General features: G+C 41.2%; 1 protein-coding gene across 5 annotated transcripts in view; it reads left to right on the top strand.

Moving 5' to 3' along the window:
• The window catches only part of HS3ST5 (heparan sulfate-glucosamine 3-sulfotransferase 5), a 268,638-nt gene extending 261,178 nt beyond the window's left edge, over nucleotides 1–7,460 (top strand). For all 5 annotated transcript variants that reach the window (XM_073337106.1, XM_073337105.1, XM_073337104.1 and 2 more), the window contains 2 exons: nucleotides 436–574; nucleotides 5,742–7,460. In XM_073337106.1, the coding sequence (XP_073193207.1) occupies nucleotides 468–574; nucleotides 5,742–6,672 (1,038 nt within the window). In that variant the 5' untranslated portion in view covers nucleotides 436–467 and the 3' untranslated portion in view covers nucleotides 6,673–7,460. The remainder of the gene's footprint in view (nucleotides 1–435; nucleotides 575–5,741) is intronic.
• Nucleotides 7,461–25,386: the final 17,926 nt, after the last annotated feature.

Below are 25,386 nucleotides of genomic sequence, written 5' to 3'. Positions count from 1 at the left end.
CCCATTGTAATAGGCTACGTACAAACACTTAATGAGAGACAGTCTGTGCCCCCAAAGGGTTTACCAGCTAAACAGACGAGACAGGCGAAGGGTGGGAAGGGAAACAAGATACAGAGGGAGATGAATTGACTTGGTTTCCTGACTCCCAGTCCCCAGGTTCTAGCCACTGGACCCTGCTTCTCCTAGTAATGGTGGACATAGTTAAACTGGCTCTTAAATAGTAAGTTCCACTTCCTAGATACGTTGCTTGGCTTCATTATGAATGGCGGAAAAAGAGCAAAATAAACAAGTTTTATCTAATACCAATGCCGCTTTAAAAGATTTTTGCAAGTGAGGCTTAATCACTTGTAAGAATTGATTGCCTGCCTGTTAATAAACATTAGCCAGTGTATTGCAACTTGCTGATGAGTGGTTTATGTGTTCTGGTCCCTGCAGACTGAAGAAGTCCTGAAGATTGATGGAGGGCCATGCTATTCAAACAGCAGGCGTTGCTGAGACAGAAGCTCTTTGTGCTAGGCAGCCTTGCTATTGGAAGTCTCCTATATCTAGTTGCCAGAGTTGGGAGCTTGGATAGGTAAGTAATTAAACAACCAGGCATAAGTCACAGTCTTAATTATAAATGGATCTGGATTTATTAATTATAACTGGGTTTTTTTCTCCTTGTTTGCTTAAAACATATAGATCTCCAGGTTTTTTTCCTACTGATGTATAGAAAGACTATGCACCTTAATACTGATTTTCATTATTTCTTCCTTCTCTTTCTGGGGAGGGAGTGGGACAAGGGAGAGAGGTGCTGCTTGTCCAAGTCAAAGTATTTCTATCTGTCTATTTGTATTCTGTGTGCATTGGAGCTTGTTTTCAGAGAAGGAATAAAGCAGCATACGGTACAAATGTCATTACAGTAGCTCATTTTTGTCTGTGTGCATCTGTGCGTTGACCTCTAGTCTCAGCAAAACAGTTATGATGTATTTATGTATCTTCTTTTCTAAATTTACGGAAAAGCAATTAATGCGCGACAGTGGTAATTAAAATTATGTATGAGCCTGCAGAGTAGCTTATCAAGTTTTGAATCCTATTGCGCTTGAAAGATTGCTGCAGGGTTTGAGAATTTTAACTATGTTAACTAGCCATGATGTTCTGAAGCTGAATGCACCAGACAAGGAGGTTGTGTCTGCAAGTGATTTCCTTGAGAGCAGTGGAAAATCCACAGAGAGGAAATTAGAGAGTATTTGGCACTCTTGACCAGGCACACCCTTAGAAACTATTTGGGATGTAACAGACCTATCTCTAACAGCTGATAATGTCTTTGAGACCTTAGAACGACCTGGGATTGCTTTGATAGATGCCAGCTTTGGAAGCATGACTGAAAAAAGAGTTTGGGGTTCCCTGTGGTTGAGGCCTAGGTCTGTACAAATTGGGGTTGTGTACGCATATCTGTGCCAGTGACCCTGCTCACCCCTTACCCTGGAAAAATATGGCTGATGTGCAAAACTGTGACATGCTTCTATTCAAAATATCTAGAGCATGTAAAACTGCATAGGAACAACATGGGAACTGCAATATCAAATCAGACTACTGACCAACCTGGGCCCCATCCCTATGTGGTGGTGTTGCCTTCCTCTTCCATTCACTTCAGTCCCACTATTGAGGAAGGCATTCAATGCTATCAGGTGGACTCAGTGCCTCACAGGATCAGATCCCTAAACTGGTATCTTGCCTCTAGCAGTGACCAATGCTTGATGCTTCAGAGGACATTAAAACTAAAGATAGCCAATTATGTGATTCTGTAGGTGGGGCAAAAATTCCTTCTTGACTCCTTCAGGAGTTTATCTTATGCCCTGGGGCATGAAATGTAATTAACCTTATATCATTATCTAAGCTTACACAGCTACAAATGTTATTGATGGTCATAAAATTATCCAGCCACAATATCTAACTCATAGACCTCATGCAGCAGTGAATTCCAGAAGTTCCATATATAATATTGCTAATGACAGTATGATTTATCTTCATCTTTCATTAAGCAATGTGGAAAAATACCACACTGCCATTAAAACATCTCTGTTTGTACTCGAGAGATAAGGTGGGTGAGATAATATCTTTTATTGGACCAATTTCAATGCAAAATATTACCTCACCCATCTTGTCTCTCTAATATCCTGGGACCAAAACAGCTACAACACTCTATTTGTACTCTTCATGAGAGAGAGAGAGAGAGAGAGAGAGGGCGTGTCTTCACTACAGGGGAGATCGATGCTCTGGCAATCAATGCAGCAGGTGTCAATTTAGCAGGTCAAGTGAAGACCCGCTAAATCGATGGCAGAGTGCTCTCCAGTCAACCCCGGTACTCCACCTCTCTGAGAAGAGTAAGGTAAGTCAACCAGAAAGCATCTCCCATCGACGCAGCACAGTGAAGACACTGGGGTAAGTTGACCTAAGCTATGTAGACTCCAGCTACTTTATTCATGTAGCTGGAGTAGCGTAACTTAGGTCGACTTACCCTGGTAGTGAAGACAAGCCCAGAGAGACATAGAAGGACCAACTGAAAGAGCCTTTCTACAGGTGTGTTAGGGCCCAATCTAAAGCCCATTGAAGTCAGTAATAGAAGGACTCCCATTGACTTCAGTAGGCTTGTGATTGGAGCCTCAGTCAGTTACGCCCAGATCCTCAAAGGTATTTAGTCACTTAACTTCCACTGAAGTCAGTGGGAATTGGGCACCTAAATACCTTTGAGGATCAGGGATTAAGGGCTTAATATAATGGGCATGGCTGGTTGTACTATCTATTATAAAGGATGCCTGAGACTTACCATGAAAAAAGACCCTGTTTTCAGTTACTTATAACTTTCCCAAACTTTAACCATCTGAGCTGAAACTTCCCATTCCAGGTGTCTGCCTCAGGAACTGCTTAACAGAGATAAGGCAACTGGTTGTGCTGAAAGGTAAATTATCAAACTGAAGAGGGGTTGCTAGCAGAGTTCCTCCAGGATCAGTCTTGGGACCAATTTTATTCAATATTTTATTGATGACCTTGGCACAATAAAAAAAATATCTGATGATTTGCTGATGATACTAAGTTGGGAGGCACCCAATATTGTACAGGGAGATCTGGATGAAGACCAGAGTAATAGAAATGGGATGAAATTAAATAGTACAAAGTGCAAGGTCCTGTACTTCTGGTCTAATAATAAGAATTTCTGCTACAAGCTGGGGGCTCATCAGTTGGAAGCGACAGAGGAGAGAGACCTGGTTGCATAGGTCAATCACGGAATGACTATGAGCCATCAGTATGCTGCAACTGTGAAAAAAGGCAAGTGCAATCCTAGGATGTATTAGGCGAGGCATTTCCAGTAGAGGTAGAGAAATAATAATACCGTTGTCCAAGGCATTGGTAGGCCCTCGTTTGGAATAGTGTGTACAATTCTAGTCACCCATGTGGGTGCTGGCTGGTGCAGGTGGCCTGTGATATACAGGATGTCAGACTAGATGATCTAGTGGTCCCTTCTGGCCTTAAAATCTATGACTCTATGAATATTTTTGGAAACTTTCAGTCAAAACAATGTAGCCATTTCTGAATATATTATTTTGCCCATATTAAAACATTCTGGCAACCTGTTCTTTGAGGATCTCTAGTGACCCCTTGTTTTGGAGTAAGGACTTGAAATTTGGCAGGAGCATGACCTTTGTGTCAAGGATGTGCCTTTTGGCATCCATATGAAAATCTGCCCAAATGTGTCCAAGTTATAAGCCTTTGAAAAGTCACAGTTTGCAATGCTCAGGAACAGTTAAAAGCTCTAAAGATTCCATCCTCATTGAGCAAACTCAAGCTTGTGTAGACCAGACTGTGCATGAACCATCCCCACAGAGGAATTGAGCATGCTCCAGCCCAGCCTACAGGGAGAACTGGATTTTCCCTGTAATGGCTGCTCCCAGGTGCTTCAGGCAATGGTGGAGCCAGGCATCAGACCTGAAATCAGGGAACCTGTCCTTCCTATGCATTCAATGATCACCCCTTGCCCCCCCCCCAAACACTTACTGGCATCCAGGCAGCATGGAGTAGGATGGATTAGATGACCTCCTGAGGTCTCTTCCAACCCTCATCTTTAAATATTCTATGATTCTATTATCTTATTCAAATGCAGAGGTAACAAAAGCTGGACTGGTTGTGGGAAAGGAGTAGATTGGGAGAAGGAGTCCAGCGAGACTGGGACTGGAGTGGGGAGAGAAACTTGGACTGGGGCTGACTGGACAAGGATGCTGGGACTGGGTGTTGGGGGGAGTAGAGGAGAGCCTGGGACTGGTTGGGCAGGGAGGCTGGGACTGGAAGTCAGTGAGAGAAATGGTGGGAGACTGGGAGCCAGGTGGTTGGGGACAACAAGGAGATCTGACAAGGAGCTGGGTGTGGGGAACAACTGGGACTGGCTGGACAAAGAGTCTAGAACAAAGCCCAGGAAGAAGGAAGACTGGGACAAAGATCCGGGGAGACTGAGAAGGAGAGAGAGGCGTAACTGAGACTGGCTGGGCAAGGAGACTGGGGACTGAGCATGTGGAAGAGGTCAAACTTAGATTGGGAGAGATATTGGGACTTGAACAGAGAGTCCAAAGGGAAAAACTAGGACTGGGACAAGAACCCAGATGAACAGAGACTGGAACCAGATAGGTAAGGATCCAAGGGTGGGAAAGAGACAAGACTGGTACATGAACAGGCTGGAGGAACAGGACAGAAGGAGTCAAGCTTGGGGCAAAAACACAAGAGCACATACCCCTCTGGAGGCTGGAATGGAACCCAAGATTATGGAGTCTCACTATTCCTCTGCTGTCAGCAAATATCTGTGAAATCTGCTGGCAAATTGTGCTGCCTCTTACTCAAGTGCTGATGACAACATACTACCGCTATTAGACCCTCTATTACTTCAAGTGACAGAAGTCTCTGCAATGGTTCTAAAGGTTCCAAGTCTGCAGATGAACGTGTGGATGTCAGTTTGATGCCACATGATGGAAATTCTGTTTTTTTCAGTTTGCTTTTTAATAAAAACCTAGTAAATTACACACGCACACACACACAAAACTTTGTTAAAACAACATTATTAGCAGGGATTCTGTGCCTAAAATACTATATAAACATATAAATAAGGACTTTATCATAATGCACACACTTAATTCTGGCATTTCCCAACTTTTCAGTGCTTCACCTTGCAACCTTAATAATGCTCTTTTTATATGGGGGAGGGGTGTGTGTGTGTGTGTGTGTGTATGTAATACTCATCTATAGATATATAGAGAGAGAGATTATGTGCAAACTTGAGCATTAGTGTTTTCAGGGATTATGATAGATTTTGTCTCTTGGAATCCTGACAATTGGCTCATTATTCCATATCTTAGGTTATTAATAGCATTTTGAAAGTATAAATACCTTAAATGACAAGATATTACTTCCAAAAATAGCACTACACATCAGGAATCGGTTTGTTTCAGGATTTTCTACCAAAAGCACATTGCCCAGATCTGTCAAATATCTCATTGTAAAGCAGGTGCTAATTTGACCCAGGCCACTTGTTTTTCTTGTGCTGTGAACATGCTGCTATCAATTAAGAGCTTGATGAATAGGAATTTGGAAGAATATTAAAAATGCCACAGATTGTCTGCCCCATTTAATAAAGGGTGGATTAAAATAAAATTTGCAAACGTATGTTCATTATGGTTTATAACAGAACAAAATCTCATCTGTTTTGTTGATTTCAGGCTGCAGCCCATTTGTCCCATTGATGATCGACTTCGACCCCATGGCCAAGACGAGATCCCACTCCGAGCTCTGCAGTTCAAGCGTGGGCTGCTACATGAGTTCCGTAAGGGCAACGCCAGTAAGGAGCAAATCCGACTTCACAATTTGGTTCAGCAGCTCCCTAAGGCCATTATAATTGGGGTGAGGAAAGGAGGCACCCGTGCACTGCTTGAGATGCTGAACCTCCATCCTGCAGTGGTCAAAGCTTCTCAAGAAATTCACTTCTTTGATAATGACGAGAACTATGCCAAGGGTATTGAATGGTACAGGAAAAAAATGCCTTTTTCTTACCCTCATCAAATAACAATTGAGAAAAGCCCTGCATATTTTATCACAGAGGAGGTACCTGAAAGGATTTATAAAATGAACTCATCCATCAAATTACTGATCATTGTCAGGGAACCCACAACAAGAGCTATTTCTGATTACACTCAGGTGCTGGAGGGGAAGGAAAGAAAGAATAAAACCTACTACAAATTTGAGAAGCTGGCTATTGATCCTAATACCTGCGAAGTGAACACTAAGTATAAGGCAGTGAGAACCAGCATCTACACAAAACATCTGGAGAGATGGTTAAAATACTTTCCAATCGAGCAGTTTCATATTGTAGATGGAGATCGGCTCATTACAGAACCACTGCCAGAACTCCAGCTGGTGGAGAAGTTCCTAAATCTTCCTCCAAGGATAAGTCAGTACAATTTATACTTCAATGTCACCAGAGGGTTTTACTGCTTGCGATTTAACATTGTCTTTAACAAGTGCCTGGCGGGTAGCAAGGGACGCATTCATCCAGAGGTGGATTCCTCTGTCATTACCAAATTGCGCAAGTTCTTTCACCCTTTTAATCAAAAATTTTACCAGATCACTGGGAGGACATTTAACTGGCCCTAAACTAAATTTCATACAACACTATGTGTTGCACCTGGAGACAAGCAGCAGTGTCTCTTCTAGAGTAAAAATATGCACTTTTCATAGACACAACTATCAAATTAACTTTTTTTCATGCATACTTGTACATATGCAGTGTGTGACCAAATATAAGATGGGATCAATTTTTCTACAGAGTAGTAACTAACATAACTTTACTCTCTACATAGTTGCATCATTTTAAGCTATACAAATAAAGGACAAGGTAGTATTTAGGGGAATAAATTCAGATACTGTGCAAAAGGGCCAGTGTTCCTCTTGCTCAATAACATTTATTATGTGACACTTTTATAGACCCAGACAGAATGTTAGTTTAGAACATGCAAATTCACCTTGGAATTGTATGTAGCTGTGAGGGTATATTGGAAAGTATAACATTCAGGCTATATTAAGTATGCACCTTGCTAAAGGAATTCTGACACTTTAAATACAATGATGAATTGTTATAGTGATACTGGATAATACTATTTTCTTATTATTTGAAAAGAAAATCCTATCTCGTACAAACAACATTGGTTCAAAGTTCCTGTGGTGAGTTTGCACTATTGTTTTATTGTATGGACCATAGTGTCACTTGTAGCATGTCAATCATATATGAAAAAAAATCAAATAATTTTTTCGTCTATGCTTGTGTGTCAACAAAGAGAAACATCATGTATATAGTGTATATTGTTTGTAAATACTGGTTTCACACTAAGTAATTCTATTTTGTAAACTGAATATGGCTATTTAATTTATTGTGAAAATTAAATTTATTGTGGTATTTAAAAATGGAATGGATTAAAATTACTATATGTGCAACTATTTTCTACCTTCTGCTGTTTGGTGTATATTGGGGTGATCCCAGAGGCAAAAATGCATGTGTGTGTATGTGTGTGAGAGAGAAAGAGAGAGAGAGAGAGAGAGAGACTTGCACTTGTAAACCTCATTTCTGGACAGTTGAGAAAACTGATATATGAATTGAAGTTGAGTTTATTAAAAAACTCAACCATCTGGAAAGCTGGTGTAATACACACCTCAAAGAACATTATTGCTGTTCAGTTAAAGCACTTTGAAATAATTAATTCAGTTGCAGTTGCCCATGAGGGTGAAAGATGTCTATAAACAGGTATATCAGAAGAGCAAAGCAGTCATTAAAAAATGAAATGACAGAGAGACAAACAGGTTTAGAAGAAATCAAAGAAAACATTTGTGGTATTCCTGCTTTTAAGTGAAAATATATAGGTCTGCCTAGAAACAAACAAGCCATAGAGCTGCTACCACTGACATAAACATATAGCTCAAGTGTTCATTCAGGAAATGAAGGAAAATTAGCTCTGAATTGGGTATCTTCATATTATATATACTCTACTGCTCTTAAGCATTTATAAGAAAAACAAAGGCAATTTAAAATTGTATTTTTTTTTAAACAGAGAGCTTTTTAGAACCATTGTGTGAAAGATGTATAGGGAGAGCTATTTTGGAAGGTATCCAGAGTATTCAAATCTTGTGAGTTATGATAGTGGTGTATTTGGTAGCTCAGTTCATAATAAGCTAAAGTTTTCCCCATGGTCTGTTTATCCTGCTTAGTGATTTGAATGAATCAGTTTTCTACACAAGTGATTTTTAAGTCTTCTGTGAGAGATTGCTAACTGTCTCACCATGCCTTTAATCATATGTGCTAGTACTGTAAACAGCAAACACTTTCTTCCCAAGCTGATTGGGCAGTCCTCTGAGAAGGCCGGATGTTAGAGAATGGGTGCAACGTTTAAACACCAAAAGCACTCAATGCTTTATCTAATGAACTATCTCACTTGCCCAGATACTGACACAGAATTCGGGGCAGATTTTTGAATTTAAACAATCCAGCAGATTGGATACATAATGCTCTTTCCATTTTAAAATGTACAAGGCTTTTTTGGAGGTGCGAGCAGATCCCAGAAGGCTTCATGTGGGGGCTGCTTATTGGCCTGGTCTAGTCAGGAGGCAGGTTGCTGTTGCCCTGATGCACAAAGGCCAAGAGAAGAGGTCCATTTGTGCCTGGGAGTTACTGCTCTGCTGGAGGGCTGGGATGGTGATGTAGTGAAGCAGCTGTGTCACCCCCAAACTAGTCCTACGTAGCCTCCTCTGAACAGGAAATACACTCTTGAAATACAGAGCATTCTTGTGGCTGCATTCCGCAGGAAGCTCACATAAAGGGTTGGCTACCTACCTTGGGCTACTAAGACACTTAACTTCAGTGGACTTTGGATCAGGCCCCTCATTTACAAATCTAGAACAAGTTCTTGGGCAAAACTGGTTCAAAAGAGCATGCATGGATGAGGGCTGTGATGTCCAAAGGAGCCTGAAATAGTAGGGCACCCAAAGCCCAGCTGAGAATATTAACACAACTGAGTTGTTGACATTGGCTGGTTAAAAGTAAAACAGCAGAACTCATTCTTTAAAAAAAAACAATCCATAGCCCAAACTGATACTTGAAGATTGTGCTGTAATATTCATAACTGGTTTGAGCAACTCTGACCTTATGGTATTTACCTCTTCAGGACCAAGGTGTGAATAATTCATTTTGGCCACCTCGCTCGGTTCCCAAAGTTCTGGGTGAATCATTTCTATTCAAATGGATCATGAGTGCTCATCCTGGAAAGAGCGCTTTTTGTTTTAGCTTATGATTGCAACATGATGTACAGTTAAATGAAGCTGCAGATGCTAACTCACTGCATTGGAGTCCCCTAGAGACACTGTATAGTTCATATTCTCTAAAAGGCTGTAAAACTGAAGGCTAAACAATCCATAAACCAAAAATTCAGATTAAAACCTCTAATCTAGTTGTGCACTTTTAACAAAATTGTCCCAGCTCCTATTGACTCTACACAGCACAACAATTTACAACATATAGGACGACTTTAACTATCTACATATCCCTGTCTGAAAGTGTAAATTAAACATTTAACACTTTGAGTGCATTGAGTCATTTAACGTTACACATTTGCACTATCTTTTGGGTGGTGCTGGGGGGTCACAAAAACAATCTCTAAACTCACCAGACTGAAGACACACCATTCATGTTTATCTTGGGCTGCTGCTCCCTTTTCAGCTGAATGATAGGGAATCTAAGTTGTCAATCATGGTCTGATAATAATTGCTAAAATAAATCTTAGGGAGGCCCTTGTGTCCCTTTCTCTAACCTCAGTACAAGTCTAACGGCCTCAAATTCACCTGGTTGATATTGACAATTGATAATGAGTCATCTCGCTATCATCCTGAACACCCAGAGGTACTGAGGCTCAAGTAGGGAAAGTGCAAGGCTCCTTTAAAAACATTGGTTAGAGGTTTGGGATTTTTAATGGATTTTTCTCCCCAAATTTTTGTGGTCTACACAATTTTATTGCTTACATTTTCATGCGTTTAGGAGTTCAGCTTTAGGGCCCAGAAAGTCTGTGAACTGTAAGACTGTGAGTCCACTCACCTGTACCCAAACATTTTAAATTGATGCAATACACCCAATTTTCAAACTTGTGTGCCTAAATCCCACACCCAGATCAATATATCAAATTATTTCACGGGCAGGAGTGCTGAGGTTTGAGTGGCTTGTCTCGGTGGTAGCAAAGCTGAGAGTTAGAGAGAACAAAAACAGAGTCCCCCGCTGTGTGAGTTTTTGCTGGGGTCGTGCACTGATGTTTTGGAAGGGCTGGGAGTTGTGCCAGCTGTAATATATCAATTAAATTAATGCTCTGCTTGGCTTATTAATGCCACTGGGTCTTGGATCCATTATTGGAGTGTATTGTCAATACCGCCTTGAAAAAGGGCAAGACCCCAGCTTCTCCTCACACAGTGAATATTGTTTTATAAAGCCTCCGCTCAAATGCAATTGTAAGATCTGTAAATTTATCATTAAGTTCTGCAACCTTTTTGCAGACTTTGTAACTTCAGTTATTGTTAGCATAGCCTTTTAAGTTTTGTAACCTTTTCAGTTACACTTCCCTCCCCCCTTTTGTCTCCTCTCCCTCTTTGAATACCTGTGAAATGGTTTTTCCCCTCCCCTTCCCTTCTGGAATGGTGAGATGATTGAACAGCTGGGAGATCATAGAATATCAGGGTTGGAAGGGACTCAGGAGGTCATCTTTAGTCCAACCCCCTGCTCAATCCTCAATTTTTGCCCAAGATCCCTAAATGGCCCCCTCAAGGATTGAACTCACAACCCTCGGCTTAGCAGGCCAATGCTCAAACCACTGACCTATCCCTCCCCCTAGAAGAGCTCCCAGGTAGACAAGGTGTCTGGGACTCTAATTAGGCAGCAGTCACACCCCCAATGCATGGACACTGTCTGAGGTGGAGTTTGACCAACCAGATGCAGCCAAGTCATCTCTAGTCGCAGGCCATGAGGAGCAGGTCCTTAAAAGGGGAAGGGGCCATGTGCTCAGGAGTGCACTCACAAGTTCGTACCTCCTGTGAAGGCCCTTTGCCTGGACTGCCTGGCCAGTGATTCCCTGTGTTGCATTCCATCATGCCTCAGGAAGACTTACCTTCATCGTACCGTCCAACGCTGCACTGTGGGACACTTACCTTGAAGGATCCTGACATCTCCAGTACTGTGCCTGTCCTGGGAGTGTGAGTATGTGAGTGTGACCCCCCCCCACCCCAACAGTGGCATTGTAATAAAGCAATATAAGTGTAACCCTGGGTTGGTTTCTAGGGAAATTGAGGTAACAAATACCAAGAACCCATCTTTTAACAATGACAGTCTCACAAATTTTTGCCCTGTCTTGAACTTTCCCATAGCACTGATGAGCTGGGGGAGGTCTCTTGTTAACAGAGTCAGATTCTGAGTGCTGCACAGATAAATCTCCACTTTCATTTTAAAAATATAATACATTTCTATCCCTTTTCCTTGTGAAGATAGCCATGCAAATGTTAACTAGTAAAAACTGATTTCAATTGATTGCCAAGACTGTGAGGGGTAGACAGCTGGGCTTCTACAGCTAGAGTTTGGAGGCGCTAACGAGCCCCTACATCAGCTCACAAACAATCTGCATGTAAAATGAGTCAATTGAATTTGGGTTGTGTCCCCAAGGAATCATCTCAGTCATCCTCCCCAAAACCAGTGCTGAATATTGTGGTGTGATAATCATGAACAGGACCTGTTTTTTAGCAAGGTGAAGCTTTTTTCACAACCCCACTGAAAAATGCTAAAGACAGCTCTGCTTGGTTAGTTCCTTCGCACAATGGTGGTTTCTTCCTCTCAAAGACTCTAGCAGCATCTTTAGCCCTTCAAATTGCAACACTCTGAATGGAACTGACTGACCCAACTCTCTCTGCTGGCTGAGAAAGTTGATAAATGGAAGCATGAATGTAAAATAATTGGTATGTGTGTCTTTGTTTTTTGTCTTCTTTAATAAACATTTGTTTAGGGTCAATGTATAAAGGGAAAGGGGCTTTAACTGGGCACTCGGGACTAGTTATAACCAAAGATGTAACTTTTTAATTACATTTAAAATTTAAATTCACCTAAGCTTGGGCCATGTAGAGTTGTTTTTACAGGACTACAGGCCCTGCCCCTGACTTTTAAGAGTTTCTATTATAACTGCACTGTAGTACACAAATTTTTTAGCCTTTTGATTGTTTATTTAAAGGAGAATGACTGGGTCGTGGGCTACGGTGTCTTTTTCTTCTGTCACTTGTTCAAAGCCAGCCCAGGTCAATAATGACTGAAAGTTATGTTCTGAGGGCTGTGTGTTCAGTGGTTAATGTAAAATGAGTTGACGGTCCTAGTCCAATTCTGCTGTCATACTTCATACATGCAAAATAGACTTCAGCTGGCTGAACACCACAATTTTTCATCTATTTCTTGCAAATTGGCTTGGAAGCTAGTCCTGCAGTAAGACCTATGCATCAGGAAAATTCTGACTTGTAAAGTCAAGCTGCTGTTGTGACTGCAAAAATGGTTTTCTTTTTAGAGCAGAAAAATTACACATTTTCACTGTTATACCCTAAACTGTTAGGAGTCAGTGTAGGGAGCCCTGTTTCATAATGGAGAAAATAGAATGAAATCCTTATATAAAATAGCTGCTACAGGAGTAATGTGTCTCTGGGGTTCATACAATGGTCTTCATAACACTACTGAAGATTCAAACGTGTTATTAAATGTTGAGGTGTGGACATTACAATGGGAGTCCCTAACTGTTATTGAGAGCTATTGTTAGATTTTTCCTTTGCATAGAAGTTCTATCCATATTATAAATCATTCTGCATTTCTATGACCTGATCAACATCTTGCTGTTTCATATGTGGCTCGAATCCTGATCAATATCATGACCCCTTCCAGACAAGCATTTGCAACCAGCTTTAGGAAGTACCAACCATTGCTGAGTGTATTTATTTTTTATAGGGGGAAACCTTCAATGACCTTCTGCAATAGTATGCTCATAAAGGAGTAAACCCTTTAGAGAACATCCATGTGTTATCAGGCTGGGTACCTGCCTTTTTCCTAAGGGTTAGATTGACAAGAACAAGAAAAAAATGCAGAAAAGGCAGAACTTCCAACATCCATCTGCTGCACTGTTCTTAACATATGGTAAGTAAGATCACCTGCTGTTCAGAGGCCCCTGCTAAAGTTGGCCCAGTGGCATGACTTTAGGACAGAGAGTTGTCATAATGTTGATTGAATTCCCTGATTGCTGTTGATGTCAAGCTCAGTTTCATTTTATCAATTAATTCTATTTAATTTTGTTTTAATGAAAATTTTCTCCAACTGACCAGAGCTTTCTTTGAAATGTACACCCTCTGAGACAGCAAAGGAAGTAGTAGTTTAAACAGCCAGATTCTCTGTTTAAGTCTTGGGTTCAGATCCTGATGCCATGGAATAGAGCACATTTTTTTGCCTGTTGTATGGCTTTATATTTTATTGGTTACATATTTTAAAAAATACATGCATCCAACATTGGTCAGTGTGTCTGACAACCAGTTGCTAATACCTGTCTGAATGGTGTGTAGATATCAATCAGGATTCAGGCAATGTCTAAAATATCTAGATTTGGATCAGGTCCTAGAAACGCAGTATGGAATATCAGATTACATAACAGTAAAACAATAAGACTTCAAATCTTTCCATTTTATTCCTAAAGCTGATTAAATAAGCAAAATTAAAAATGACAGACTTACACACATCTTATTTCTGGCCTTAATTGCAAACAACTGTGTTTTAATGTATGAAACTCTTGCCATCCAATTCCTTGACTGGTTTTCCAGTGATGAGAGCCTTTCCCCTTCACTGAACTGTGAAGGTATCATCCCTATCCTTTGGAGAAATATAAGAATTAATGTGCAACAACTTCTGTATATGAAAAAGGAGATAGAAGTGTCACAACGGGTGGGACTAGCCATGACAGAGTCTGTAACTTCATCTTCAAAAAACAATCCAGCTGACACAAGACCGTCTGTGCAGGCCACTAATAATGCAGCATGAGGGAGAAAAACATTATTCACATGGAATGTCTTTGGTAGACTGCAGTGGCTCATAAAGAACCATTCGACTCTACTGGGGAGATGATAAACAGATTTTTATTTTCAAGGGGGAATGGTAGTTTCAGATTTACCACAGTGATTGAAATGGCTGGACTCTAGCTGGGAAATAATCTTTATATTTTTTTAATTTTCTTTTTAAAAAAAAATACAAAATGTTAAAATTCTGCCCAAAGATATGGAATTCTCATTGATATCAGGTTTCAGAGGAACAGCCGTGTTAGTCTGTATTCGCAAAAAGAAAAGGAGTACTTGTGGCACCTTAGAGACTAACCAATTTATTTGAGCATGAGCTTTCGTGAGCTACAGCTCACTTCATCAGATGTTTACCGTGGAAACTGCAGCAGACTTTATATACACACAGAAATCATGAAACAATACCTCCTCCCACCCCACTGTCCTGCTGGTAATAGCTTATCTAAAGTGATCAACAGGTGGGACATTTCCAGCACAAATCCAGGTTTTCTCACCCTCCACCCCCCCACACAAATTCACTCTCCTGCTGGTGCTAGCCCATCCAAAGTGACAACTCTTTACATAATCAAGTCGGGCTATTTCCTGCATAGATCAAGGTTTGTGAGAAAACCTTGATCTATGCAGGAAATAGCCCGACTTGATTATGTAAAGAGTTGTCACTTTGGATGGGCTAGCACCAGCAGGAGAGTGAATTTGTGTGGGGGGGTGGAGGGTGAGAAAACCTGGATTTGTGCTGGAAATGTCCCACCTGTTGATCACTTTAGATAAGCTATTACCAGCAGGACAGTGGGGTGGGAGGAGGTATTGTTTCATGATTTCTGTGTGTATATAAAGTCTGCTGCAGTTTCCACGGTAAACATCTGATGAAGTGAGCTGTAGCTCACGAAAGCTCATGCTCAAATAAATTGGTTAGTCTCTAAGGTGCCACAAGTACTCCTTTTCTTTTTTCATTGATATCAGTAAGAGTTGTATATGCATACCTAAAGACACAGCCCTCTTTTTGAGGTCATGACCAAAAATGAGACAAGCCAGAAAAAATAAACCTGTTTGTCGAAGTAGCTTAGGACCAAAAGGCAAATTTTGTTATCAAAATAAAAAAAGACTGTTCCCTTTTTTAATGTAGATTATTTTGTTTTCAATCCCCCTGCAACGTTGGAAACACGAACACAGCAGCACTGTGCTAATGCATAACAATGGGAAAGTGAAAACGATTATAAACAGAAATAAAACAGACCTGTTCAGTTTCATTGTCCAAAGCGGGTGAAGTGCAAAAGTTAATAATCAGCTTCAATAGTGAAAGGTAAATTAGATTTATTTTAATTCTTTCCATTTTAATAATATTTAAAAAATTCATTGCTACCAAGATACAGAAAAAAATATTATTTTAATCTTGAATGTGAATGGTACATTCTTTTGGTTACATATTTTTCTCTCTAATCAACTTCCTAAGAATGGAGTTATCCAATGATAATAGGGAATCAGGGATAAGGAATTCTGATGGAAGGATTCCTACTTAAGTGAATCTGGTTAGCCCTCTTGATGCTATTAATTGTATAGCTACTTTCAGAATGAAACATTTAATATTCACTTTTCTAAAAGTCCACTGAGCTGACACAATATGACACACTCATACATTGGCTACACTTGGTTACACAAAAATAGTAACATCATTTATGAATTCCTTCTCATGGGACATTAATTTTACCTTCTCAAAGCCATTTAATCTGAAGGTCTACCAGATTAACGAGAGAAAAAACTACCATTGTCTTCAGATTCTGGTAAAAATGTTGGAAAATTTCCATCCTGAAGGATAGTAGAATTGCCAAGAGCCGCACTTGTGGGGCACCCTCCCCTGGCTTGTATGATTGGCCCCCATCAGACAATCTATTTGTGAAACAGAAGATAAACCATTCAAATTATTTCCTAGATTCCCACTATGTCTGAGGTACTGGTAATAATTCCTTTGTAAATGTTCATACCATGCTTTTGCCTAAGCATATGTCTGTGCTGCCAAAAAATGTGTGTTCTTAACCCGCGTTAGCTAACCTCAGTTAAAAGAGCAGCAAAGATCCAGCAACTTGGCTTTTAACTCAGATTAGCAGCCCAAATTCCATCCCAAACTCCCCTGTAGGCTTTAACTTGAGCTGCTAACCCAAGTTTAAAAGCCAAGTTGCTGTGTCTTCACTGCAGTTTTGACTCAGGCTAGTTAACCTGAATTAAGAACACACCAGCTTTTTTGCAATGTAGATATACCTTAAACTGGTCCAGGCTATAGTAAGCTATTGTTGAGTACATAACAGCTGCCATGTTTACTTCCAGCACAAATAATTAACTATAAAGCCCCTGGAGTATAAGAATGTAGTATGAAACCAAAGTCTGCCCCTTTAAGCAGAGTAAGCAGGTTCAGGAAAAGCTGGCAGCCAGTATGAATTGAAGAACATCCTGAATTCAACTATGTGCAACAGCCATGCCAGGAAATCTAGCTGCTTTTATCTCAGGGAGAGTATATGGACCAGGTCTGCTTCTGCAGTACCGTATCTCTCTGTACTGAACTGCAGTGTCGGCATGGTGTAAGAGCCCCCGGATCCTACTGTGGAACCTGAGTGCTTTGGCCCTGCTGGTCAAGAGGCAGAACTGCCATGTTACCAGGTCTGAAGATTGCTCACTGATAATGCATTATAAAATAAGCATTAGTGCTTATTCAAGTCACCCTGGTGCTCTCATTTCATTTTCTTAACTGCTCTTTATTAGTTACAACTCAGCAGACACGATGCCCTTTTAACTCGCACAGCTTTTCATGTAATGAAGTTGGAGGTGCAGTAGCACTTTGTGTTCAATTAATTCCATATGGTCTGCAGTCACTACAGGGAAACCCATTTCAAAATATCGAAATAGATCTTCCCCCTGCCGCCGCTGCCACCCCAGGTGAATAAAAAATTCCCCTGTGGGATGGAAGTAGAGCCCATGGGAATAAAATATCGTGCTCTTAATTTAACAGAGGCTATGGTGGAAGGAAGCGCCTCTGAAAAGTGTTCTCTAATAATAATCTTCTCCATGGGATCTGCATAGGGCCACAGTGGGTACTAATGTGCTGCCAGCCTCGCATCCAGCCTGCTCATTCCTCTCTCGAGTTCACCTTACCAATTCTGCCCTGAGCTTGGGCCCCACACTTATGAAGAAGCCTCCACAGGATCTGCACAAAGGGGAGGGATGGTTCCACAGAGGGGGCTGAGCCCCAGTCTATTCATGTGAGTGGAGGTCTGCACAGATCTTGGGGTGACAAGCCACGTCAAAATGATTAGAGAAGCTGGGAGCATGGCAAAAGGTTTCTAGAACTGAACAAGGGTTAGCTAAGAAGGATCAGATTGTATGATATGCACATTGGATTGGATCCACAAAGGGTCTTAGGTGTTGTGATGCTATTAGCAGTGGAGCTATTAAGGCAATCCCCTACCAGACTATTGAGCATAGTGGTTAAGGGCAGTGGTGAAAGGTGGCAGATCTCTGTTCAAATCCCTTCTTTTCAGAAGGCAGAGGAGGCTCCTAAATCTGGGGATTAGACAACTAAGTGGATCTGAGCCATTGCTAGGAACTGTTTACTAAAAGGAGGTTGTCACAGGGTAGAATGGGCCCTTTAAGAGGGAACTGGTCCAGCCTATCTATGCCTCATTAACAGACTTGTGATGGAGCATAATAGAGGGCAGCTGGTCTCCATAAAGAGCCAGAGAAGAAGCTTTGGTGGAGGAAGTTAGAAGGTTGCTCAGAGAGCAGAAGGCTACTGGGAAAGCGGAGTCCATCCAGCTAGGGCAGGGAGTGCTCTGCCAAAATCAGAGAATCGAACTGGCCTCTGTTGGCTTTAGTTTAGGACTTTGAGTTTTGCTTGCAACTTTGCTAGTAATAAGCCCAGGGCTAATCGGAGGCATGCGTCAACTTTTCAGTGCTTAAGGAGAGATGATAGGTAGGATGGGAATAGGTTATGGTTGTGCCACTCATAGGCTCCAGACCACTTTACATGTCAAGCCAGTTGCAGGATGAAAATGAATTGGATTGATCAGTTTCATCCTGCAGCTATAACCTTCAGGTGTCAAACACTTCTGCACCTGAGCATAGTAGTTGCAACAAAAATAAGATCCTGAAGAGAAATGGGAATAAAATAAAAATATGTAACGGAAATAACGAAAGTGAGGTGGGGACCAAACAAGAATATACAGTCAAGTAGTGCTTGTAGGGAATCTATGAGGACAGTAGAATAAGTTAATAGTAGCCAAAGGGACTAAGAAGAAGAAGTCAGGCTATTGCAGATATGTCAGGGGGAAAGGAAATACAAAAGAAAAAAAGACTCATTATGACTTACTTTGATGAGGTGTTGATTTTTTTTAAATTTGTCTTTAACGAGAACCATAAAAAAATATGATAAACACTTCAGTCTGCATGTTCCCGTTAGCTGCTCTTCCTTCTGTACTCCCCTTCATCCCTGTTGCCATGTAACTTATACAAGTCTGACTCTCCACTTCTGTGTACACCAGTGGTGGGCAATCTGTGGCCCACGGACTACACACGGCCTGTCAGGGTAATCTGCTGGCAGGCCGCAACACAGTGTTTACATTGACCATCCGTCCGCAGTTCCTGGCCAATAGGAGCTGCGGGAAGCGGCGCAGGCCGCAGGGACATGCTAGCTGCTGCTTCCCGCAGCTCCCATTGGCTGGGAACAGTGAACCGCGGCCACTGGGAGCTGCAGGTGGCCATGCCTGCAGACGGTCAATGTAAACACTGTGTCGCGGCCCACCAGCAGAGTACCCTGACGGGCCACAGGTTGCCCACTGGTGTACACAGTGCAGTGACTGCAAAATGCTATCAAATTAGATTGGTAGCATTTTATAATAATGTTGCAATGGTGTAAATTACTACATAAGGCCCAGCCTGAATACCAAATGGATGTAGGCTACATTTCTTTGGGCTTGTGTACATGGTATTGCAGTGTGCACTGCAAGTCTCAATCTGGGACAGTTCCTCAGATTTGCCTTTAAAAAGAATGGTTCAAGTGTGGGAATCTCTTTCACATCCTCTGCAGTGATGACCAATTCAAATAATTCATTTAGCTTTGTCTCAACACCCCTGTCTTCCCTTGGTTCTCCTTTAGCACTTCGGTCATCCAGTGGCCCCATTGATTTGGCAGGCTTCCTGCTGCTGATGCACTTTAAAAAAAAATGTTTGCTGTTAGTCTGAATCCTCTGCTAGTTGCTGTTCAAATTCTTTTTTGGCCTGCCTAATTAGACTTTTACATTTGACTTACCAGAGTTTACGCTCCCCTCCATTTTCGTCTGTAAGATTTAACTTCCCATTTTTAAAGGATGCCTTTAACTACTACTTTTACATTGTTGCTTAATCATTGTGGCACTTCTTTGGCCTCTTACTATGGTTTTTAATTTGGGGTATACATTTTATTTGAAACTCTTATTGTGTATTTTAAAAGTTTCCATGCAGCTTGCAGGCGTTTCACTCTGTTTTTAATTTCCATTTAACTAGGTTCCTTGTTTTTGTGTCATTTCCCTTTTTGAAATTTAATGCTACTGTGGTGGGCTTCTTTAGTATTTTTTCCCCTTACAAGGGTGTTAAATTTAATTGTATTATGGTCACTATTATCAAGCAGTCCAGCTAGATTCACCTCTTGGACCAAATCCTGTCTTCCACCTTGGACTAAGTCACTAATTGCCTTGTGGGTTCCAGGACTAGCTGCTCCAAGAAGCAGTCATTAATGGTGTCTAGAAACTTTATCTTAGCATCCCGTCCTGAGGTAACATGTACCCAGTTAATATGGGGATAGGGAACTCCATAATAATGGGGGATTTCAACTATTTTTTTAGCCTCTCTCATCACCTGGAGCATTTCACAATTACCATCATCTTCCTAGCCAGGCAGTCAGTAGTATATTCTATATTCTTATTATTCAAGCATGGAATTTCTATCCATAGAGATTCTATGGTACAGTTTGGTTCATTTAAGGTTTTTACTATATTTGACTCTATGCTTTCTTTCACATACAGTGCCGCTCCCCCACCAGCATGACCTACTCAGTCATTCCTACATATTTTTTTTACTCTGTTATTACCATGTCCCAGTGATTAGCATCATTCCACCAAGTTCCTGTGATGCCTGTTATATCAGTATCCTCATTTAATACCAGGTTCATCCATCTTAGTATTTAGTTTTCTTGCATTTGTATACAAGCACTTATAAAATTTGTCACCTTTTTAGCTGTCTGCCTTTACGTGATGTAATTGAATTGGACTGTTCTCTTCAGTTCCTACCTGTTCTTTAACAACTTGTATTCTCTCTCTAGAGAATCCCAGTTAATAGATCCTTCACTAAGGGATGTCTCTGTCTGAACCGTGTGCCCCTCTGCACCTGTCAGCTTTCCCCCAGCCCTTAGTTTACACCTAAAGAGCCTGAGCATTCTCACTTACAGCTGTGTAAATCAGAACTAACTCCATTGACGCTGATGGAGCTATGTCAGTGTGAAAGGGAATGAGGCCCCAGTGTGAAAGGGAATGAGGTTGTAACTAATAGAACTGTTTACATCGCCACTGATTTTGATGTTGTAGGATTAACCTCCACAATGAAACCATCTTTGCAGACTTACAGAGAGGAAGGAGGGTCCAGTGGTTAATACACTAGTTTAGGATTTGGGAGACCATAGTTCCTGTCACTGTGTGACCTTGGGCAAGTCTCTTAGCCTCAGTTTCCTATCTGTAAAATGGGATAACTATACTTCCCTACCTCACAGGGAGTTGGGAGGATAAATACACTAAAGATTGGCAGGTGTTTGGGTACTGCAGTAATACATATAAGTATATTAGATAGGAGTCAGAGTGGTAACCGTGTTAGTCTGTATCAGCAAAAAGAATGAGGAGTACTTGTGGCACCTTAAAGACTAACAAATTTATTTGGGCATAAGCTTTTGTGGGCTAGAACCCACTTCATCAGATGCATGCAGTGGAAAATACGGATATATATATACAGAGAACGTGAAAAAATGGGGGTTGCTATACCAACTTTAATGAGACTAATCAATTAAGGTGGGCTATTATCAGCAGGAGAAAAAAAAACTTTTGTAGTGATAATCAGGATGGCCCATTTCAAACAGTTGACAAGAAAGTGTGAGTAACAATAGGGGGAAATTATCATGGGGAAATAGTTTTTAGTTTGTGTAATGACTCATCTACTCTCAGTCTTTATTCAAGCCTAATATAATGGTGTCCAGTTTGCAAATTAATTCCAGTTCTGCAATTTCTTGTTGGAGTCTGTTTTGTCAAGATGTCAAGAATTATAACATTCAAAAACTGGTTGGAGAACACTTCAAGCTTCCTGGACACTCAATTACAGATGTAAAAGTTGCAATTCTTCAACAAAAAAACTTCAAAAACAGACTCCACTACAAAACTTTTTTTCTCCTGCTGATAATAGCCCACCTTAATTGATTAGTCTAGTTAGAGTTGGTATGGCAACCCCCATTTTTTCATGTTTGGTGTGTGTGTGTGTGCGTGTGTGTGTCTATAGATAGACCTTCCTACTGTATTTTCCACTGCATGCATCTGATGAAGTGGGTTTTAGCCCACAAAAGCTTATGCCCAAATAAATTTTAGTCTCTAAGGTGCCACAAGGACTCCTTGTTTGGTTTTTTTTTATATAGGAGTGACAATGATGTCTTTACACGGCCCAAAGTAAATGGTGGTGAGCATGTGCCACTGATCTATTTAAAAGCCAAAATGTGTGCTAAGTGATGGAGGCCTGGGACATGATGTTCTACAAATACTTAAAGAATGTAAAACAAAAGGAGCAGAGAAAGGAAGCATTTAGCATGTTACTTAAAAAAAGAGGGGAAATTTAGGGAAACTGTCAGGACACAGTCTTGTGTTTTCAAACATTATAAATGTTATTAACAAGAGAGAGCACAGGGAAATCTTATGTGAAAATCACTGAAAAGAATGTAATTTTCCTTTTCCAACTTCTCCCAGGCAGCAGGGTTTTATGAAATCAGCTTGAGACTACAGACATGAACACAAATTCTGAAGTTATTCCCAGCAGATAACATGTTCTGCAAACAAGTCATAGTTTGCTCTGATTAGATTTTTTTGGGGAAGCTTCAAAAGTAGCCAGCTAAATAATTTCTTTTCTTTGCACTATTCTGACATCTTCAATCATAATATCCATCTGCAACCAATTTTGCTTCTCTGTTTTCCATGCTTGCTCTGCGCTCAGGTGAATTTTTCAGAACATTTCAGCAAAAATAGCTCAGCTACTTCTAAGAGTGAAATTTAGGGGCAAATAGGTAGTTCTGACAATGTTAGTTTTTCCCCAAGCTATTTCTTTGAAGAGCAGTAGTGCCTCCAGAATTTGAATCAGGAACTCCAAATTTTCCAGCAGATCATTTTTGGATGAGAGGTGCCTGCTGCTACCTCCTGTAAACATCAACTGATATTTGGATAAGTTATAAACCTTTGAAAAATTGTCCATTGAACATGTCCAGTAAATCTTTTTAGAGGGTAAAATCACTCTGCACATGCCATTTGCATACAGCATCCTTTAATTGACAAGCACGAAATACTGGACAAAATACTTGTTTCGTTTTTTAATGAGGTTTTACAGCTTTGTTGCTGTTTTCGCTCTTGGATATGGGCCAAAAATATGAAGAATGCATCTTCTGAGCCACCTGTACCTACTACCTAGCCATGATCATAATATAAGGCAATGGAGGGCATTAAGCATGGTTCAAAGGTAGCAGAAAAAGTAATGAATTTTAAAAAGCACACATTGAAGAACTGTGAAGTCAGATGAAGAAAATGGATTGTAATCAATTATTTTCTTTTCCTCTAATCCATCTTTGAGTGACATTTTTCCAGTTCTGTTGTTATGAGTGGCTGCACCAACCTTTGTAAAGTGCTTTCTCTCACTATTCTACCTTTCAGTGTGCAGCATTTTCTGATACTTTATATGAAGGATGCTATGTAAAAATAAATTCATATTATGTGCAGGTGTGTACATATTTATATATTGTGACAAAGCTCTGTCCTTGCCTCCGTGGGTCTCGCGTTTCCTGGCAGATTTCGCTAGCCTCAGAGGCTCACTGTGACCCTCCACATAACCCTTCTCTCTCTAGAGACAAGGGTCACAGTCTACTGAGCCATTTTCATCATAAGACAGCGAGGGAGGTGAGGAGAAGTTATCCTTCCTTGCACAGTCTCTGTTGTCTCCCAGTCTCAGTGATTAATCAGGGGGCAAAGGTTGGGGGGGGGGGGAGAGCCCAGGCCCACCCTCTACTCCAGGCTCCAGCCCAGGGACCCTAATTGTATCAGCTATGGTAGCTGACCCTTTAGAAACATGACATGTACAATTCCCTGGGCTACTTCCCCCACAGCAGCCCTCACTTCCTCAAGCTCCACATCACCCTTACCTCAGGGCCTCCTTCCTTGTGCCTGATATGGTGTGTACTACTCAGCCTCTCCCACAGCACAACTTCCTCCCACAACTCCTGACATGCACACCCACCTGACTGGCTGGGAGGCTTTTAACTAGTTTCAGCCAGCCCCTGATTGGCTTCAGGTGTCCCAATCAACCTAGCATTCTCCCTGCCTTCTGGAAAGTTCTGAATTGGCCCCAGGTGTCTTAATTGACTTGGAGCAGCTTCCATTTCACTTAACCTGGTACCAGGGATTTGTTTAGCCTGGAGCTAATATATCTATCTCCCACTACCTTTCTATAGCCACCTGGCCTTGCCCCGTCACCATATCTATATCCATATCCACACAACAGAATATAGGAAGAGAGAAACTGTATATGGTTAGGGAAAACATGGAAAATGGGAGTATTCTGTAAATTATTAATTCTATTTATCTTAGGGTTTTCTATAGTACACAGCCATGGAATCTAAGCAGGGCCAGCTCTAGGTTTTTTGCCGCCCCAAGCTCCGAGAGCGCAACTTCCCAAGCAAAAAAAAAAAAAGAAGGATGGCCAGAATGCCATCCCTGGAATTGTGCCACCCCAAGCACGTGCTTGCTTTGCTGGTGCCTAGAGCCTCTCCTGTATCTAAGTGCTTCCCGGGCAAATAAAATTGTCCTGATGAAGGCCCTTGTTGATCCAAAAACATGAAGTGATAGCAATCTGAAGAGTGAAAGTGAGAAGTAAGATATTAATTATTGTGACGTTGAAAGAGTAGTTATATCCATTTGTGCAAGCAGAGATAGTAGGAAGTATTTTTCCCTTGATCAGAAAATATCTTTACAGACAGGGAATCATTAAGTGCACCCAAACTATCTGACAGAGTTTTTAGAGTAATTTTTTTTTCATGGGAGTATAAGGCTAATCCTTGGCCCTGGTATGTTAGGACCTCCATAGTTCACTTGTGTTTAACAGCCATGGAGGTCTTCTCTGAGCCTGAGAGAAAAGAAACCCTGTCTCTCTTCTTTCTTACCCCCACCTGCCCACCCACCCCATGGTGAAGTAGTAACAATGTGGCTACTCAACCTCTCCCTTCTCAAGGGATAGTGTCTATAATATGGGAATTAGGTCTCTGGAGATGATATTAGGAGAAATAGTCCCTGCTTCTTGACATCCCATCAAGCAGGCAGAATTCCAAGGACAGCTTGGAAGATTGGTCACCAAATGAAATGAATAGGCAGCAGGTTTAAAACAAAGAAAAGGAAGTATTTCTTCACACAACGCACAGTCAACCTGTGGAACTCTGCCAGAAGATGTTGTGAAGGACAAGACTACAACAGGGTTCCAAAAAAAGAACTAGACAAGCTCATGGAGGATAGGTCCATCAGTGGCTATTATCCAGGGTGGGCAGGAATGCAAAACCATGCTCTGAAGTGTCCCTAGTCTCTGTTTGCCAGAAGCTGGGAATGGGTGATGGGGGATGGATCACTTGATGATTACCTGTTCTATTCATTCCCTTTGAAGCACCTGGCATTTGCCATTGTTGGAAGACAGGATACTGGGCTAGATGGACCATTGGTCTGACCCAGTATGGCTCTTCTTATGGTCTTATGTTCGTATTGAATAGACCAGCACGGCCCACAGAGATTTCTTAACTGATATGTCTGAAACAGAGAAGTCAGGTAGAGATGCGAGACTAGGAATGTAACTAGGATGAAGACACTTTAGCAAAAGGAGATCTATGAGGAAATAGGACAGAGCTCCAACCTA

This window comes from Lepidochelys kempii, chromosome 3 (assembly GCF_965140265.1).
Source record: "Lepidochelys kempii isolate rLepKem1 chromosome 3, rLepKem1.hap2, whole genome shotgun sequence".
Taxonomy (NCBI): domain Eukaryota; kingdom Metazoa; phylum Chordata; order Testudines; family Cheloniidae; genus Lepidochelys; species Lepidochelys kempii.
This window is presented reverse-complemented; position numbering and strand designations above follow the sequence as displayed.